This window comes from Neophocaena asiaeorientalis, unplaced genomic scaffold (genome assembly GCF_003031525.2).
Source record: "Neophocaena asiaeorientalis asiaeorientalis breed wild unplaced genomic scaffold, Neophocaena_asiaeorientalis_V1.1 scaffold149, whole genome shotgun sequence".
In the NCBI taxonomy this organism is placed as follows: domain Eukaryota; kingdom Metazoa; phylum Chordata; class Mammalia; order Artiodactyla; family Phocoenidae; genus Neophocaena; species Neophocaena asiaeorientalis.
In genome coordinates this window covers 1,267,613-1,286,174 of record NW_020174442.1, presented here as the reverse complement: position 1 = coordinate 1,286,174, position 18,562 = coordinate 1,267,613, and the positions used below count along the sequence as shown (strand labels likewise).

Below are 18,562 nucleotides of genomic sequence, written 5' to 3'. Positions count from 1 at the left end.
TAAAAGTGAAAGAAAAAGTTAATAAAAATAAAGGTAGGTACAATTACTTGTATAGGAGGTAAGACTGATAAGCAGTATTTGTTGCTGTTATTCCTCTCAAGTGTACAAGGGCCTCCCTCCTTTGATATTTTCTTACCCATTTCAATTCTACTATTGCTTCTCATGCACTTAAACCACTTTTATGGTTCGTTCCCTAAAACGCACTTTTCACTTGGTCTCTTCTTAATTGGACCCCGTAGATTCCAGCAATAAATGTCCAAGTGCTCAGGTGTACCACTCTAAAGCCCATATGTATCACCTGATAAGCTGTCCCCAGCAGCTTGTTAGTTCCTTTTGGCCATAAAGGACTAAACCTGAGGGGCAAATAGTGGAGTTTGGAAAAGCCCTTGATAAAATAGTACCTCACAGAGATTTAAAAACTAATTTTTGAATAAGAATTACAAGGCCACAGAGGTGAAAGACATTGCAGGAACGTCTTGCCTGACCTCATGGGTATGGAGACAATTAGTCAGAGTTAAGCATTCTTTAGAGGTTTGAATCTACAGGACTTTGTGACAAGATGGATGGAAGAGGATGGGAGTAAAGGAGAAATCTAAAGTAACTCTCGGGTTTCCGTCCTTAGCAAGTAGATGCATGGTGATGCCATTTTACTCAGCTAGGAAATACTGGAAGGAGATCAGTTTTGTACGTTAGAGACTGAGTTCAGCTGGGGACATATTTTATCTGAGATGTTTATGAGATATCTCAAGAGAGGAGTCCAAGGTCCAGAGCTCATGGGTGACCTAGCGTTGTAAATTTGGGCATCCTTCACAGAAACAGATTACAACTATGGCCACAGGAGTAAATGAAATTATCTATAGAGAGAAAGAAGGAAGTTTAAGACCAGGAACGTAAGGATCTCCCTGCAGTAATTGCTCTGAGGAGAAGTCCACAAAATGAGACCAAAGGAGTATTCAGAAAGTTTGGAGGAAAACAGAGCATCATATTATAGAAGTCAAGTGAAGAGTGCTTTAAGGGGGGCTGTCAACAGTGGCAAGTGCTCAGAGGTCATTCAAGATGAACACTGAAGCAAGTCCACTGGATTCAGTGACATTAGTAACTTCAGCAAATCCTAGCTTAGTAATGTCATTAAAAGCAAAAGCTAGAGTGCTTTTAATGTGTTAACGTGAGGCAGGTATGCGGAAAGGGAGTCACAGTATAGACAACCTTTCCAAGAGATGTATCTGTGAAGGGGGTAATACAGTGGTAGAGCAACAGCTGAAGAGGCTTCAAGTAGTAAAAAGATTTTATTTCCTTTCTAAGATGGTAGCAACTGAGTTACATTTAAATGCTAATCGCTTGGAGCCAGTAAAAAGTTAACATTGACAAGGAAGAGGGACTAACAATGGCATAAGATTCCATAGGATACGGGAGGGCCTGGAATCCAGACCTCTATCCATTTGGGAACTCTGAGTTTCCCTTAGTTGAAATCCAAGTCCCCTGGCTAAGCAGCTTCTGGGCCTCCGATAATGGATAGATTTTTCTCATTACTCACCAGATATCACCTGGGGTGGAGGAGGATAAGGAATTGGATCAGAAATCGAGGGTGATCAGATACCAAGGATGGGAGATTCTTGCTAAAGTAACTTAGCAGGAGGCTTGCTACAACTGGACTCTTGAGGACAAGGCTCAAGGATGACGTCTAGTCAAGAAAACGGCCCAGAGGAGCCTGACTAAAGTTTGGTCAAGGAGAGAGTCTTTGCCACTGTAGTATTTTTTTTGCAATTTATTACACCTTATGCATAGATTCCTTAACTCCAGTCAAGAAGTACTGAGGCCAGACCTAGCACCGTATCTAGGGGACTTGAAAAATTCAATGGTGCCATCACAGTCATCCCAGGGCTAATCAATCAAAAGGGAGAAAATGAGGGGCAAGGTGAGAGGGAAGAAAGAGAGCTGTGTGCTGTGAAGCAGAGCTGTGCAAGTCGCTCAAAATTTTGCATAGGAAAATGATTGCACCCAAGGGTCCTGTTGTCACAGACATGTAATGGCAGTGTCAAGTCAGTGACACTAAAATGACTTCTGCCTCCTCTCCACAAACCCCGTTCCCCTACATAGTTTACACAAGCAAAGTCCTGGTCAACAAAAATGACAACTCCTTTAGCCCATCTTTCTCCACAGCTAGTTTTCATTAGCAAAAAATAACCCTGCCAATACTATTATTATTACAGCATCATTTTATTTCTCAATGCCATACAACACCAGAAACTATATTATCTTTTGAAAATTAACACAAACAAAGTAAATTGGCATTCCTCATTTGATAAGGACTTAGGCTCATATAACCCCGGTGCACCCAGGAAGAAAAGCAGGACAGTCTAACTGCTGGTCACTCTAGTGCAACACGTGGTTCAAATGATGGAAATCATCTTTATTTTATTCCTCCAAGTGACTTTCAGTCCATATGGATTCACTTCAGAAGAATCCATATGGATTCCACTTCAGATAAGCATAGATATTGTCCTTCATCTATTGTCTCTTCCTTTTCTTCCTTTCTCACAAACTCCTGGGTCTCCCGTTCCCTTGAATTTTCTGTTTCCCTACCAGGAGTCATATTTACCTTTCAGCCTCTGGCCAGGTTGTCCGTCATTGTGTTCATCCATTATTATCTTCTGAGGAGCCAGACCTATGGGAGGGGACTTCAGGTCTGCTCAAAGGAAGAGGTGAGAGAGATTCCAAAACACCTTTCTTCTGCTTAGATTGATTTCCTCTTGGCATAACTCAGGTACACTGTTATGCTGACAATGCTCATGTGTCTTATCAAAGAACCCCTCTGCAGAACAGTCTGCTGTGATCTGAGACCCTGAAGTGGGTGGGAAGGAACCATGCCCCAAAAGGGAGTGATGGAGTAAGTTAACTTATGCTGTCCTACCCTCGCCCTAGTAAAACCTTTGCCCTACTGGTGTAGGTAGGAGGTGGAACACAGCATTACATTCTTCCCACCCAGCAATTTCTGGCCACTGGGTGTTCCCCCCTCCATCCTGTCCCAGCCTATATTCATTTTGTGGTACCATCTTTGAGACATCCTCACTTGCTTTCCCATACAAATAACTCTCCCTCACCTCCCAAGCTAGTGCCAAGGTATTCACATGTCTTTCTGCGACAATGTTCTTATCAGTTTTCTTGGACATATCACAACTCCAGCAAGCTCCAAGAAGAAAACCCTGGATTCAGATCTGCAGAGGGGATTCACTTGCTCCCTATATGGCCATGATGGCTGTTAAACACTTATGGAAGCTGGGGGGTCACCATGCTTCCACTCCAAGGTTTGATCTCTCCCTTCCCTTCCCTTCCCTTCCCTTCCCTTCCTTTCCTCTGACTCACTCCTCATGGGAAGGAAAAGAGAGACTCTTCTCCACATCAGCTTTTGAGGAAATGGATCCATCCATGCCCTGGGAAACAGAAGCAAAAACAAAAACTCCCAGACACTCACCATTTTCTCTGGGTATTCTGGAGATAATTTAGCCACGTTAGAACTGGCAAGATGAGATTTAAGACAATTAGAGGAGGAACAGGGCTGCGAGGACCACGGATGCATTGGGTCAGCTAGTTACATTTGCAGGCAGAGCCCTTTCGGGTAAACAGGGAGCGACACAACGAGCACATCAGATGTGACGTCTCTCCTCTAGCTGTGTGCACAACAGCCTTGTGAAGAAGGGGCTTGCCTAGGGGACTCCTGGCCTGCCTCTTAGGATCTCACCAAGAGCTTTGTTCGCTACGTCTACTGTAGGTCAGCAGAGATTCAAGTGCGAAAACCAGCTGATCATCAGAACTACCCAGGGAGCTTCATAAAAATATAGATTCCCAGACATCCTCCTAGATTCACCTGAGCAGAGTTTCAGCAGTGAGGCCCTGGATTCTCCATATTGACAGGGCTTGCCAGGTGCCAACTTGGAAAACCATTTTTTTTTTTTTAAAGACATTTTTATTGCCAAGGTAAACCCACATATACCAAAATCTGTTTTCAGAATTTACCTTTTCAAAAGGGAGAAGAATGAGAATGGTTATCCCAGGTTTTAGATTAATATATAATGTATTTATAGTAAGAGGAGAAATCTTATGGACATATATATATATACATATATGCAAATATATACAAAAAACTAAAAATGTGGAAATATTAGCATCATTAGACTATGTTCAATGATGATATGGTATTGCTATTATAATTTCCTTGTAATTTTTTGTATGTTTTAAATAGTCAAAGTAAAAATACACTTCCAAGTGAAGGTTACTCAGTATTATGCATTTGTCCTAATCCATTTAATCATTCCCGTAATGATCGATGCTGAGGTAGTATCTAGTTCACAATTTAAACCCTCAGAGCTTTGGGGAAAAGCTCACTTTTATGAGCTCACATCATCAGGAAGTACAGCATCCCTTCATTTTCTACACAGTGAACTAATTTCAAGTTTGCCCTCTTAAGATGCCAGGAGGGAAAGAAGTTCTAATATGTCCCTCAGAGATCTGTTCTTGCCTGAGTTAGGTTACAGTTCGTGGATTTTCCAGACTGTGGAGGACGTGGTGACTACAGAAAGAAGGTCATATTTGTCAGTAAAATACTTTTTTTCTGCAAGAATTCAGCAGACATGTCCACCACCTAGTGCCCATGGTGCTTCCAAGAGGCAGTGTGGAACTTGGAAACAGTCCTTCACTTAGTGGAGTACAGAAGATAACCACTGCCCACAAGAAAATCAACCTCCATGTTGGTTTCCAAGTAGTTTTTCCTTTCACCTGCTTTAGTTTTGCCCCTGACAGGATGACTTCCTTATTCATTGTTCTTTAAATTGCTTTTGATCTGCATCAAAAAAGGAGGCCTGGATCAGGCTCACAATGCTATTTTCTTCCTTCTGAAGCCCAAGCCCTGGTGAGCTTTGCAGAGTGTTCAGAAGAGCCTGAAAATCCTGGAGGGTCCTCTTCCTGGGGATCAGGATTCAAAAAAGTTTGTACCTTTTACTGACAATCTGTGGATGGCAGGAGTTGACCTAAAGGCTTCTTGAGGTTTCTATATATTGCTGGTGCTGTTGGCTGAGGGCATGACTCTGTGCGCTGTGGCCACCAGTCTGCCTCAGTGGGTCCCTTTTTGAGGATCCCACTCTGCAATCAGAGCCTGGCAGCACTCATCCCACCACTGCAGAAAGTAAGATATGTCCACCTGGCCCAGATCCTGTGGTGGTTGTTTTTTGTGCTCAGCTTGAGGCTGAGAATAGTCTTCCAACTGCAGTAGTCAGTCTGTTCTTGGTGATCCTGGCGTTCTTCTTGGTATTGGGGCCGGAAAGGATACTGAGTGTCTGGGTCTCCTCCTATAGTCAGCAGTACTGGCACATAATTCCCAAGTGTTAGAGTAGAGGAGAGTTCTCTCCTCCCTGCACAGCCTGCATGGGCTGCATCATGACACTTTGTCCTTGGATCACACAAGGGACAGAGGATACGTGGGATGGGAGAAAGGTAGAAATGGTTGGTTCCTGCTGAAAGAACTGGAGGAAGGAAAATGATGAGATCTGCCTGGGAGAGTGCATAGGTCAATCTCGTGCTGCAGAGCTGTCAGACCAGGTCTCCCATTTGGGCCATCCACCAAGGAATTCACAGGCTCACTTCTGCTCTGCCCAGGGTACAGAGATCTTGGGTCCTGAAACCACATTTGAATTCTCGATTCTGGAATGCCTGTTTGGCTAGTGTTTTCCTGTTTGCAGTATCAAGGAATTGGTTTCTCTCGAAGGCTTGAACTAGAATGTTTGATTGAGATCTTGGGACGGATGTCTGGTCTCGTGTGGCTCCTTTCGGTAAGTATTCTTGAGTATAAGGCTAAGGCTGGTTCTGTCCATGGATTTGGTCTTCTCCTAAGGAGGAGCTGAACCCCAATCGTCTCTGTCTTGCTCTGTGGTTTTTAAACCAAATCTGAATTTTAAATTCTGGAATGCCAATTTCCTTGGCCATTTGTTTCCTGTTTGCTTTTTCAGGGTAAGGGTCATGTTCAAGCCACGCTTGCAGGATATTCTTTTGACCCTAGTTGTAAATAATCTTGCCTTGCCAGGTTTCTTTTTGTAATAGTATGTCACTTGTAGTGCTGGTCAAATCCAGATTCTGCAAAGGTGAATGGACAACTCGGAAAACCATTTTTATAGTTTATAGAATCTAAGCCATAGATCTGGAAGAGATCTACTCTAACTTTTCCACTTTTCTATTAAAAAAAAATTAAACTCGGAAAAGTTAATTGCAATGTTGTACAATCATTACAGCTTGTTTTCTTTAAAAATTGCAGTAGTGAAAAATTTTGTTTGAAGAAAAAAATGTGCCTGGTGAAAAAACCAAGGGACCAGCCTAGTGATATACCAATTGAAACCTCTGGACTTATCATTGCCATGGTGATTTTGTATCATTTAGGCACTTAACTTTCATTCATTTATTCACTTAACAAATGAGTATCTACTATGGGCCAAGGCTGTTTTAGGAAAAGAAGATGCAGTAGTGAAGCTACTCTGCCCTCACCGAGCTTTTATTCTAGTGGAGAAGAGAGACTAGCGACAAGATAAAAATAAAATATAGAGTAGTCAGATGTAGCCTGTCAGTAAAACCAAAGTGGGGAACAGGGATTTGAAGTGTTCAGCAATGGGGGTTGGGTTGAAATTTCAGACACGATGGCCAGAGAAGGCTTCATTATATGAAGGTGACTTTGGAGAGAAAAGACCTGAAGGAATTGAGGGAATTGGCCATGTGTAGATCAGAGGTACAATTATCAGGCAGAGGAAAGAGCAAATGCAAAGGCCCTGGGGTGGGAATATGCTGGGTCTGGTAGGAATAGCGAAGATGTTGGTGGGAATGTAGCAGGGTGAATGAGGAGAGGAGGGTGCATAGCAGGTGTGTCAGCGAGGCACAGGGGGGCCAGATCACACGGGTCGGTGTAAGCACTTGGGTTTTTAGTCTACATGAAATGAAAAACTATTGAAGAATTTTGGACAAGAGAGTGTTTATACCCAACCTATGTTTTAATGGAACCTCTCTGGGCAGAGTTGAAGGCAGACTGAAAGGGAAGTAGCAGAAGCAGTGTGGCCAGATATGAAGCTATTGCAGTACTTCAACTACATGTTCTGGGTGAGAGAGCATTAACCATCTCCATAAAAGCTAAGCATGGATATCACAGTGTGTTTATGCTTCAGAGTGACAAAGGAAGGAGACTGGAAATCTGCAGTTCCCTCAGCCTGCTTGGCTCCCACACATGTCTCACGGTGAGAGCATCCTGCCAGCACAGGAGTGACAGTAGTGGTTAGTGAATAGTGCTTTTCATTCTACCTGGTATCCAAACACTAAACAAGTCCTCAAAGCATCCGTATCAGCAGACCCCACATGCTGGCTCTGGGGACTGACGCAGGAACAGCATCTGCTTGAGGCCAAGGAGCTTGAAGCAACAAGTGCTTCCTACACAGTCTCTCTCACTCCTTGCTTTTCCTAAGTGTTTTTTTTTTCATCAAGTGTTCTATAGGCTCTCTGATCCCTTTGCTCTCCGGAGCACTTCCCCATGTCATCAGGGCTACAGCCTTTCCATCAAGGTTGCAACTAAGTATGTTGTCCTTCCAAAGCACTTATTAAAACAGACAGATATTTTTAAGCTCTTAGGTATGGGACTGTTGGGCTGTTGCTGGGTGAAAATGTCTATTTGCTCCAGTCTACAATTGCACCTCAAATTTTTCCTCTAAAACACAATCCTGTTATAAGACAGGTCATCATTATGATATGGGGAGTTTTGTGATACATATCAAAACTTCCTAGCAAATATCAGACTGTTTTTTAATTATTTTAACTGAATAAACTTATTTGCCAGGTAAATCTGTTCTTATAATGCTACTTGGTTTTTTCCCGTCAACAAATTTGCCAACTTCAAATGTATTCTAAGTGTTCAAATAAAAATATTGATGGAGGAGGATACACAAGTCTGCAGGATGTAAGGCAAATCTGATTTTCAAGAGGTGAAACATTTGTGCTACAAGAATGCAAAATATAAGTGAATCATTTTATTGCAGAGAATTACCATTCTCAAATGTTCATTGCAACAGTCTAGAGAAGGAGAGAAAATTAGGAAGATTTTTGTCATTTTGGATTTTATCCAAGTAATGAGAGGGATATATTTACAAGGACGTGCCAATTTTCAAGTCCAAGTATGGCAACAGATGAAATTGTACTCCCTCGTGGTTACTGTGAAATATACACAGCTTTCAAAACCAGCATGAAGGTGAGTCAGAGTGATGGGCATTTGAGCAGAGGAGGAAGCTGACATAGTCTTTTAGGCCAAACAGTAATCCTGGGTGCCTCTGAGGGGAGCGAGGTATTTAATCACCTCACCAGTGGGAGTCTTTCTTGTTGAGTAAATACCTGGCAGCCTCAGCAGTCAGCTTGAAAGGCAGAGAGAAAAGTAAATGCCCACAGGTGAGTACCCAGTGGAGGTGCTTGTTTAAGCTAAATCCTGTGTGTCCTCTAGGGCCTAATTCAGTGTTACCTCTCCTACCCAACTGTGGAACTGTGACTGGAACCAGCAGGCATCTGATTTATTCTCTATGTGCAGGGTCCCAGTTACCGAACTGATTATTGAATGAATGAATGAATGAATGAATGAAAAAGATGACCATGAAGGATGCTTGAGATCTAACTGGGAAGAAGTGTGTTTCCCACTGTTAGAGGTATTGGAATCAGATGCTCGATCAGTGGTTCTTAGCATTTCTCTGTTCAATGAACATTTTTGGGTGGTGATATCAGTAAAGGGATCAAAAGGGGAACACCCCTTTTTAGAAAGAAATATTTATAAAAATTTTAAAAAGCTTTCCAGCCATTTGTTGGCCACTTTTCACACTACACCTCTTTCCTCTGATTAGCTGTAAGTTGTACCCTGCTCTCCTCCAGTCTGTCCATGACAGCCTTCCACCTGTCAGACAGCTCTATAACAAAAGGTAGCTGCACTTGTGGCAAAATGCAAATTTCATTCTTTGATTACAATTGGCAGCCGACCCAGGAAGAGCTTGAGGGACACCAATGTCTGCAAGCCACTTAGAAAATCATCATTTAGGGATGCTGCAGAAATAATTCCTGTACAGGTGAGATCAGAGCACCCCCAAAGTGTACATTCCAACTCTAAGTCCCTAAGCTTCTCAAAGTACAATTACCTCTGCTGTTGTCAATTTAGTCATTTTTGACATGACTCTCATGTGACCCTGTGCTAAGAGCATGAAGGTTTTGAGGGTATAAAGAATGGGAAGCTGGAAATGGCCAAAGGCATTTTGTCCTTCAAGGGTGACTTAGAAACCTGAACGTAGCCTGGCCCAGCTGGAAGAAGGCTCCTATTGTCTGTCCTCTTTCTAAACCTGCACAACTATCACCACCCCTTCTCCTGCCTGCTCTTTGCCGTGACCCTAAACCCGCAGTCTCATTCCTGCTTCCCACCTTTGTAAGGCAGAAAGAGGGGAAATCCTGAAAAATAATGTATGCTTGTAAAAACCTCTACAATAGTAGCAATTGTGATGACGTCATACCCTGACTGTCGCTAGTCAGGTTTGTCCCCTCTGTCTGACAGAGAGAAGATTCTCTCTTGTCTCTGGGTCTCCTACTGCCTCTGGGTATAAGGTTAAACCTGAGATTATCTGGTCAGCAGACAGAATCCTCCACATCTCAGGCAGCCATGGCCTTGGCAAGACTATCTGAGCTTCTAGCAAAAGGCCATGGAAGACAACAGGTGTTTGAGATCTGGGGGCATGTAGAGCTGTCAGGACCTTAGGGACACACATCCCTTCCTATTACAGATGAGGGAGTTTGGAGTAGGGAAGAGCAGTGCAGACAAGATTATGTGAAGTTTAGTGGTAGAGTCTGAAAAACTTACTGGAGTGGCCTTGGGCTGTTTCCAATACAAATAGGATGTGAATCCTGGAGTCCCTCACTTTATTGAAAAGTTTAAAACACTTTAATTATTCATACGTGTTTAGAAACAGAACAAAAATATTTTTCTTATATGTGTAAAGAGATCATTTAATGGTAAAATATACTTGTATGAGAAATCTCCTTTTTGGCACACCCATTCTTTAGCTTGTCTCCTTATCGGCATTTTCATGTAATACATGAAAACATTACAGTAGAATTAAAGGTCTCATGCCATCTCTCCTTTTTTCAGCCTCATGTTTCTTCTCTACACTTTTTCCAATTATCTTCTCCCTGTGCTATGGGCAGAATTGTGTCCCCCACAAAAATCCATATGTTGAAGCCCTAACCCCCCAATGTACTAGTATTTGGAGATGGTGCCTTTGGGAGGTAATTAGGTTAGACGAGGTCATGAGGGCAGGGCCCTCTGAATGAGGTTAGTGCCCTCATAAGAAGAACCTGTGATCTCTTTCTCTACCATGTGCAGACACAGCAAGAAGGCAGCTGTCTGTAAATCAGGCTGAGAGTCCTCACCAGAACCCAACCACACTGGCACCCTGATCTAGGGCTTCCAAGCTCTAGATCTATGACAATAAATTTCTGTTCTTTAAGATACCCAGTCTACAGTATTTTGTTGTGGTAGCCTGAGCTAACCAAGACACCCTGACTTTCTTTCTCTCATTGTCATTCTACTTTCTCCCTCTACTACACTCTTCCGAGAGGGCAGAGACAGAGGGTATAGACCTGGTGACTGTGATTGCCTATGTAAGGCCACCCTGCTGCATTTTTACCCCTTTATCATTAGAATTGAGTGAAAAAAGTATCTCACCTATATTGCATTATTTTTTTAAAAAACAAATAAAAAAATATTTTTGACCAGTTTGCCTTTGGGAATGATGCTAAACTCCTTTCTTCCCTGTGCAATTGGTAGAAAATAACTTCTCCTAAAAAGAGGGGGAAAACTGGGGAAAGAAAATATTGAAGGAGAGGTCAACGAGAAAGGAGAATCTGACAGACGTAGACAAGGAGAGATGCTTCTGATGCCCCATTTGTCCCTGAGCCTCACGGTGCCCAGCCCTCTCTATCCTGCCTGCCATTCCTTTCCTTAACATCTTCCCACTGCTGCTTGCTGCCATTTCCCTTCTATTCTTTCCTCTCCTGTTGAAACTCACTTCAACCCCTAAGAACCCATCCTCCCAAGCCCAGATTTCCATGCCTCTACCTTCTAGAGTAACAGAAGACATGATCTCTGTGCTAATAGTTGAGGACCAGCAATCCTCCCTCCCAAATAACAACTGTACATGTTAACAAGAGCCATCGGCAGGGAACACATCCACCTTTGTTTCAAAGACTGCTCATCCAAACCTAAGTGTCCATTGATAGATGAATGGATAAAGAAGACTGGCACATATATACAGTGGAATATTACTCAGCCATAAAAAGAAATGAAATTGAGTTGTTTGTAGTGAGGTGGATGGACCTAGAGACTGTCATACAGAGTGAAGTAAGTCAGAAAGAGAAAAACAAATACCGTATGCTAAAACATATATATGGAATCTAAAAAAAAATTTGTTCTGACGAACCTAGGGGCAGGACAGGAATAAAGACACAGACGTAGAGAATGGACTTGAGGACACAAGGAGGGGGAAGGGTAAGTTGGGACGAAGTGAGACAGTGGCATATATACACCCCCAAATGTAAAACAGATAGCTAGTGGGAAGCAGCTGCATAGCACAGGGAGATCAGCTTCGTGCTCTGTGACCACCTAGAGGGGTGGGATAGGGAGGTGGGAGGGAGACGCAAGAGGGAGGAGATATGGGGATATATGTATGCATATGGCTGATTCACTTTGTTATACAGCAGAAACTAACACACCATTGTAAAGCAACTATACTCCAATAAAGATGTTAAAAAAAAAAAGAGTGCTCATCCAAAAGGAAACTCCAGCTCAGCACTATCCAATAGAACTATAATGAGAGCCACAAATGATACTTGAAATTTTCTAGTAGCCACATTTTTAAGAAGTAAAAACAAACAAGTAAAATTGATTTAAAAAATATATTTTAGTGCAATGTATATCTAAAATATATCATTTTAATACAATCAATTTTTAAGCCTAATGAGATATTTCACGTTATTTTCAAACTGTCTTCCAAATCAAATGTGTATTTTATACCTGCAGCACATCTCAATTCAAACCAGCCACATTCAGTTGGTTAATGGCAGCATGTCGTGAGTGGCTACCGTATTGGGCAGCACAGCTGTAGTCAGAGAAAAGGAAAGGTGAGGCCCAGCATATCAGCAAATGAGGAAGCCCCCCCCCCATCCTATGGACTCTCTATTCTGGGCTTGAAAGCACAGGCCTCTTGAAGAGGGCACAAATTAAATGCTTCTTTGCGATTTGAGATTTTTTTCATTGCTTTTTAAGAAAGATACCCAAACTACCATCTCCTTATATATTATCATTAGAATCTCATATGTTCAGAACAAAGATTTCTCCATAGATTCTTGAAACGTAGTACATTGCTGACAGTAATTTCTAAAAGCAGAGAACAGCCTGATCTCTCCTCTCATCACTTTTGTGAAGCCAAAGCATTACGTCCAGTGTGCAATGCAATGCTCAAGCTTTCACCCCGTGACTTCTCGAGAAAATGATGGCCACAAATTAGTTTTATTTGCTGAGAAATGGGTGATTCCCTGCCTGCACGGGCTATCACAACAAAGCTGCCCCAGCTTTAACAGGTGTATAGGTACACAATAGTAGCAGCCCTTTGTACCCTGGACTTAACGTTATGTTTCTTTCAGGTGCCGCTGTGGGTTTGCTTTCACTGCGGTTTGAGTAGAGGCTGGACCTTCAATTACAGCAATTAGCTATAGACACCATGTGTCAAGTTCATTCATATGCTATTAGCTCAATTAATCCTACCATGGTACCCAAGCCCTTGATGTCCCTTACTTTTTATAGCTGAAGTCTGCCTTTTATACAATGTAGAGAAATTATTTTAATGGTAGAAATTTCAGGATGAGTGATGTGGAGGGTGGTACTGCTAACATCTAGTAGAATGAGGTTTCCTTTCAGTAGTTAAATTTTTTTGACCATCTAGTGATATTTGTTTTCAAGGATTTCCTGCTTCCAGTCACTAATCTTTTATCTCTTTGACACAGCCTCTCTCTCCTTCCTTACTCAGACCTTTATCCTTATCTGAGGGGTTACCTTATAGAAATTGATAAAGATAAGTTTTTATATTCAGGAGGCATTTGTGATTTTATTGACATGCTGAAAAGTATTCAGACCTAAAAGAAATTAATCTCTATACCCTGCTACAGAGTTTTCCTGATCACCTCAAATTACACCCCTGCCAACTCTAAAGCTGACTTGGGTTAAGAAACTAGTCTTTTCTCATTATCACTTTTCCCAAAAGGGACAATGGCAAATTTTTTTTTTTCCCCAGTCAAATTAAAATTCACATTGAAGTGTATTTCTACTTGATTGTAGCTCTTGTGAAGAATTATGAAGAAAAGATAACACGAAATCTGGGATGGCTACTGTTTGTAGATTGGATTTTCAAGGACAGCTCATTCCCATGGTTAATTGAAAGTTAAATGCGTATAAACAAGAGTTGGCAAAGACTGATTCTCCTCCCTCTCCAGAGGCTTCTAAGATTTCTTTTCACGAGCACCCAGAGTCCTTCCCCACACTGGTCCAGATTCCGTTCTCAGTATATCTGGCCAGATGACGCAACATCTGTGTTCTCTTTTAAGAACGTGAGAAATGAAACTTTTTCATCTTCCCTTTCTTTGAGTTCTGGGAAATCCAATTAAAACTGTTCAGATTTTCCTTTTCTTGTTTGCTTTAGAAGACAGCTCACTGGAAGAGGGCTGTGGTGGTCTCCTGCCTGTGGAAGAAGGTGACCGAAAAATCAACCTGATTGTGGAGTTGTCGACCCAGGTTTCCCATCAGACTGAGAAGATCACTCAGCTGGAAGAAATTTTAGAAGAAAAGGAAAGGAAGATTCAGCAGCTGGAAGCCGAGCGGGACGCCCATCCTTTCCCAGAGGTCAAAGACTCTCCAGAATGTTTACAAGAGGCCAATTTTCTTTAATTTTCTTTAATAATAGCATCACTCCTGTGGTCTATGACGAGGATATTCAAAGATTCTCAGTAAAAAAAAAAAAAACAATAAAAGTTTATTAAGTGTCATCAAGGTAAAGTCCAGAGCCCAAGCAGACTCACTGGCAAACTCAAGTTCAAGTTCATGGGTTTGACCTATTCTATAAGGTTCATATCGGAAGGAAACAAAACAAAGGGAAGTCCTCAGACGCAAACACTGAATGTTTCTCCTTTAGACATGTCACATAATCCACACAGCTGTAGAATACTTTGTTTTCAGACATTCCTGATAACAGAGGGAGAGGAAAAAACACAAAGCTAGAGAGATGGTCAAAGAACTTAGCATTATCCTCTTACCAGAGGTTTGTCACACTGCAAGGGAAGGGTGGCATGAATCCCATTTTATTATGCAGCTCAACTGTGAACAGAAAGCAGTCATGGAGGGTGAGCTTCAAACTGGGGAATGTTGGGGTACTGAGAGCAGAATCATTGCCAACAGATTAAATAGCCATGAGGTCTGTCTTTTCATATCCTCTAGAATATATTCCTCAATGGCATGTATTTTATTAGCACTTAGCAAGGGTAGAAATGAAGTAAAACCAAACCAATCAAAAGAAATAAAGAATGGATGAATCAGAGCCGCAGTCCTTTGGGAGAAGTGTCCTGGGACAACATCTCTTTGGGAAAACACATAACACTGATTTTTCCCTTACGAGCAACATTAAGACCAAAGCAAAATACACCATTACAATCGTACCGAGGAGCTGTGGATGGCACAAAATAACATCAGGAAAAATAGAGGATGGGCAAAGGAAAGCTGCCCTGTAATTAATGGAGTAGAAGACCTCATATCATATCCTTCTCCCACTCATCCCCTTCAAATGAACTATTTCTCATCCAAAAAGACCAGCTAGGTACTAACTTTAAGACCTTGGTGCTTAATTCTTACTCTCTCTGTACTGCAGGACTCAGGCAAACAGCTATAGCTATCCCATGAGTCTGACTGTATTGCTACTTTTCGATTTAATTCAATCAGTTCAACAACTACTCATCAGAACCCTTCTATCTACCAGGCACAATAGTAGATGTTAGCAATATCATAGAAAACATGAAAATCACAACTTTTATCATTCAGGAATTCACAGACACAGTTAAAGAGTCTCCTTAAAACAAAGTTTTTAAACCTGACTTTTTTTTTTTTAAGGAAGTATTGAGTTTTGGACTCATAATAGCTTTGCAATATTGACTCTAGAGGTTCACTACAAAATAAAACCATGGTTTTACCAGTAGGTTCTATGTTCCTATAAAGCTAGAATCTTCCCATATCTGTACATAACCTCAGAATTTCACCTGAAATGTCTGCAAGTATGTACAGGTGCAGTCCATTATCAGAAATGAAACCAACTTACAACTCTGTGATCATGAATACACACCTACGCCAGAAAGTGACTTGAAGCACTTTTCCACGGTTCCAAAAGAAGCTTTTCCATGGAGTCTACATCAGTCCCTCACTTCAGAAATCCCTTCTCTCCGGTCCCTCCTTCTCACCTCTTCAAACCTTATGATCCCCTTTGTCTTTCCTGTTTCTCTGGTACTGATGAGGGTACCTTGTTCCAGTCTTGAAGTTCTGCCCATTGCATCTGACACCATGGTAAGAATGAAAGTTGCCATGTTTTTACTGCATATTACTGTGAGAAGGCTTTAAATCTTTCAGTTTGGTAAGAGTGGACTATCTCCAAGACAAACTATTCCCTGCAATTTTCTTGTGTTATTTTGATCATCAAGTCTCCATTTCTTTATTTTACCAAAGATTATCTTAATCCCATGGGATACTGAGGCTGAGAAAGATGAAAAGCAGGGAGGGGGAGGGGAAAAAGAAAAAACCTCATCACACCCCAAATAGGAGGGTGTTCGCTTCTAGATCAATTTCCCCTGGCTAATGCCTTGGCCAACCCTCAGCATGAAAGTAGCTTTACAGCGGAGATAAAATAACAGACAGAGCTGGAGCTGCTGTTAATAATTAATAGAGCCTGTCACCTCTACATATCTAAGGACCAGCCACTGAAGAAGAAAGCATCGAGAGTCATATTACCCTGCAAACCCACCTTTACAAGAAACTGATCTTGACTCAGGTCTAGGTTATCCTCAAATCAGAATCGGGGAGGAGATTTGGTCCAAAGGTGAACAGACTAATCTCTGTTACTGACACCTAAGCAAGAAGAATTCTTTAGATATCCAGGTTTTATGAGGAGGTGGGAGGTGAGAAGAGTTGTTACTGGCCTCTGGCCTCTGAGACATTTGTAAGTACAAAATTTCACATTCCCTGCTGAACATTTATGCCATTGTGTGCCCCCCAAATTTCATTTCCATTTTCTGCCATTCCTCCAGAGAACTGGGTAGTAAACTTCAGATTGTGCCAAATACCTGGTTCAGACAAACTACAAATCAGATTATAGCCCACACTGTAAAGCCAAAGTCTCATTTTCTAAGAGCCAGTTGGATTGCTGAAACAGTTTACTGATCTTTAAAATATCTGTTGTAAATATCACAAGACAGCATGCTGATGCCCTTATTCTTAAAGAAAATTTAGGCAATCATCAGGTAATACACCTGGTTCAAAATAATTGGAAATTAAAATTTTTAACTATTTAACAAGTAACAAAAGCCATTCTCTAATAGTCTAAAAACATTTACAGAAATATATGCAGAGTTTTAATTCTCCTTTTTCACCAGTCATGAACTTTTCTCAGGGAGGAAGTTAAGTTGAACGTGTGGTATGGCTAATCAATTTAAATAAATGTTGGATTTTTTAACAATTTAATTTCATTATTATGTGCATGACAAGCTGAAATCATCGTAATAGACCTGTTAAAGACTAGCAGAAAAGTAAGTCCCTGGAGAAACTGACCCGGAAATGTGAAGCAGGTGCCTTAGGTTTCAATGAAGCTCAGCAAAAGCAAAGAAACTATAATATTTTTGCCTAAATGCATTTCTGGGAAAGAATGAATTCAGTCAAGTTTTCGTTATCTCTTACACTCTCTGCTTATCCCCAAACCCAATCATCTGCTTCTACGTTACACTGAAGTAAAGAAGTATTACACTGAAGTATTTATTTGCTTTAATGCAATAAATAGAGAAGTGCTGATGAACGTTGCCGGCCTAAGTCAAAATAATATTTATTTGGCAATTATCAAGTATGGGGACTGCAGAGACAAAACTATTCCAAAAGAAATAAGAAAAGAAACATATTTAAAGGACTTGGAAAATCAGCTTGAGATTCAAAAATTCGACTCTCATAATTTGAAAAAATTAGACAAAAAAAGAAAAAAGTAATTTCTAAAGGCTAAATTATTACTATAATTTCTCCCCTACTATTACAACAAAATCTTTTGTTAAGATTTCCCATACACGAGAGAACATTTTTTGCTAGTTCAAGAAGGAAATAACCTTTTTAAAATAAAGTACTAGTACACTGGGACAAAGTTCACAGCAAAAGATAGGGCTGGCCGTGAGATTTCCCATACCTAATGAAATTAGGTCTTTTACGGTAACACAAACAAACAAAAAAACCACTAAAAACCGTTCTCATCAGGTTCCCAGAGCAATTGAGCATCTGAGTTAGATACTCAGTACATTCCCAAAAACATGAACCTGTGGCAAGAGGACATTTAATGAATTGTCTGACCATTTCCATCCCAAAGGTTTAAGTTTGCTTTTTATTTAACAAGAATGACCCTTAGTGCTCAAATCCAATAATACCCAATCTCTTGTTCTTGGGTGAAAAAACTCACATGATGTATTGTCTAATAACTCTTGAATCCATTTTCTTAAAAGTCACAAATAAGCTTAAACAAAAGTTTATTGTCTGATGTCACATTTTTCAAAGAATGATGTTATCACAGGCAAAAGATGACAGCTGAAGGGGAGAGAAGGAGCTAGCCTAGCACCAGCTCTTTGTCATATGGGATCCAAACAATAATAACAGTGAGTTCTAGTTAAAAGAAAAAAGCTGATAATATAATCTTTGGCCCTGTACTAAAAAGATGTGCCTTATTTTTTAATATAAATTTATTTTATTTTATTTTTGGCTGCACTGAGTCTTCGTTGCTGTGTGCAGGCTTTCTCTGGTTGTGGCGAGCAGGGGCTACTCTTCGTTGCGGTGCATAGGCTTCTCATGGCGTTGGCTTCTCTTGTTGCGGAGCATGGGCTCTAGGCGTGCGAGCTTTAGTAGTTGTGGCACATGGGCTCAGTAGTTGTGGCTTATGGACTCTAGAGTGCAGGCTCAGTAGTTGTGGCACATAGGCTTAGTTGCTCCGCGGCATGTGGGATCCTCCCGGACCAAGACCCAAACTCGCGTCCCCTGCATTGGCAGGCAGATTCCCAACCACTGTGCTACCAGGGAAACCAAGGTGTGCCTTATTGCGTAGCTCCTATTTGAACGATGTTGGTATGGTAACAGTGAAAGAAACAATAAACAACTATAGTGGATGCCCTATTATCTTGCTAGGGACCTGCA

The 18,562-nt window shown here is 41.3% G+C and overlaps 1 protein-coding gene across 1 annotated transcript in view; it reads left to right on the top strand.

The window, feature by feature from the left end:
• CCDC192 (coiled-coil domain containing 192) overlaps nt 1-14,038 on the top strand; it is a 197,489-nt gene extending 183,451 nt beyond the window's left edge. The window contains exon 7 of the mRNA XM_024757170.1: nt 13,794-14,038. Within this exon, the coding sequence (XP_024612938.1) occupies nt 13,794-14,038 (245 nt within the window). The remainder of the gene's footprint in view (nt 1-13,793) is intronic.
• The last annotated feature ends 4,524 nt before the right edge of the window (nt 14,039-18,562 follow it).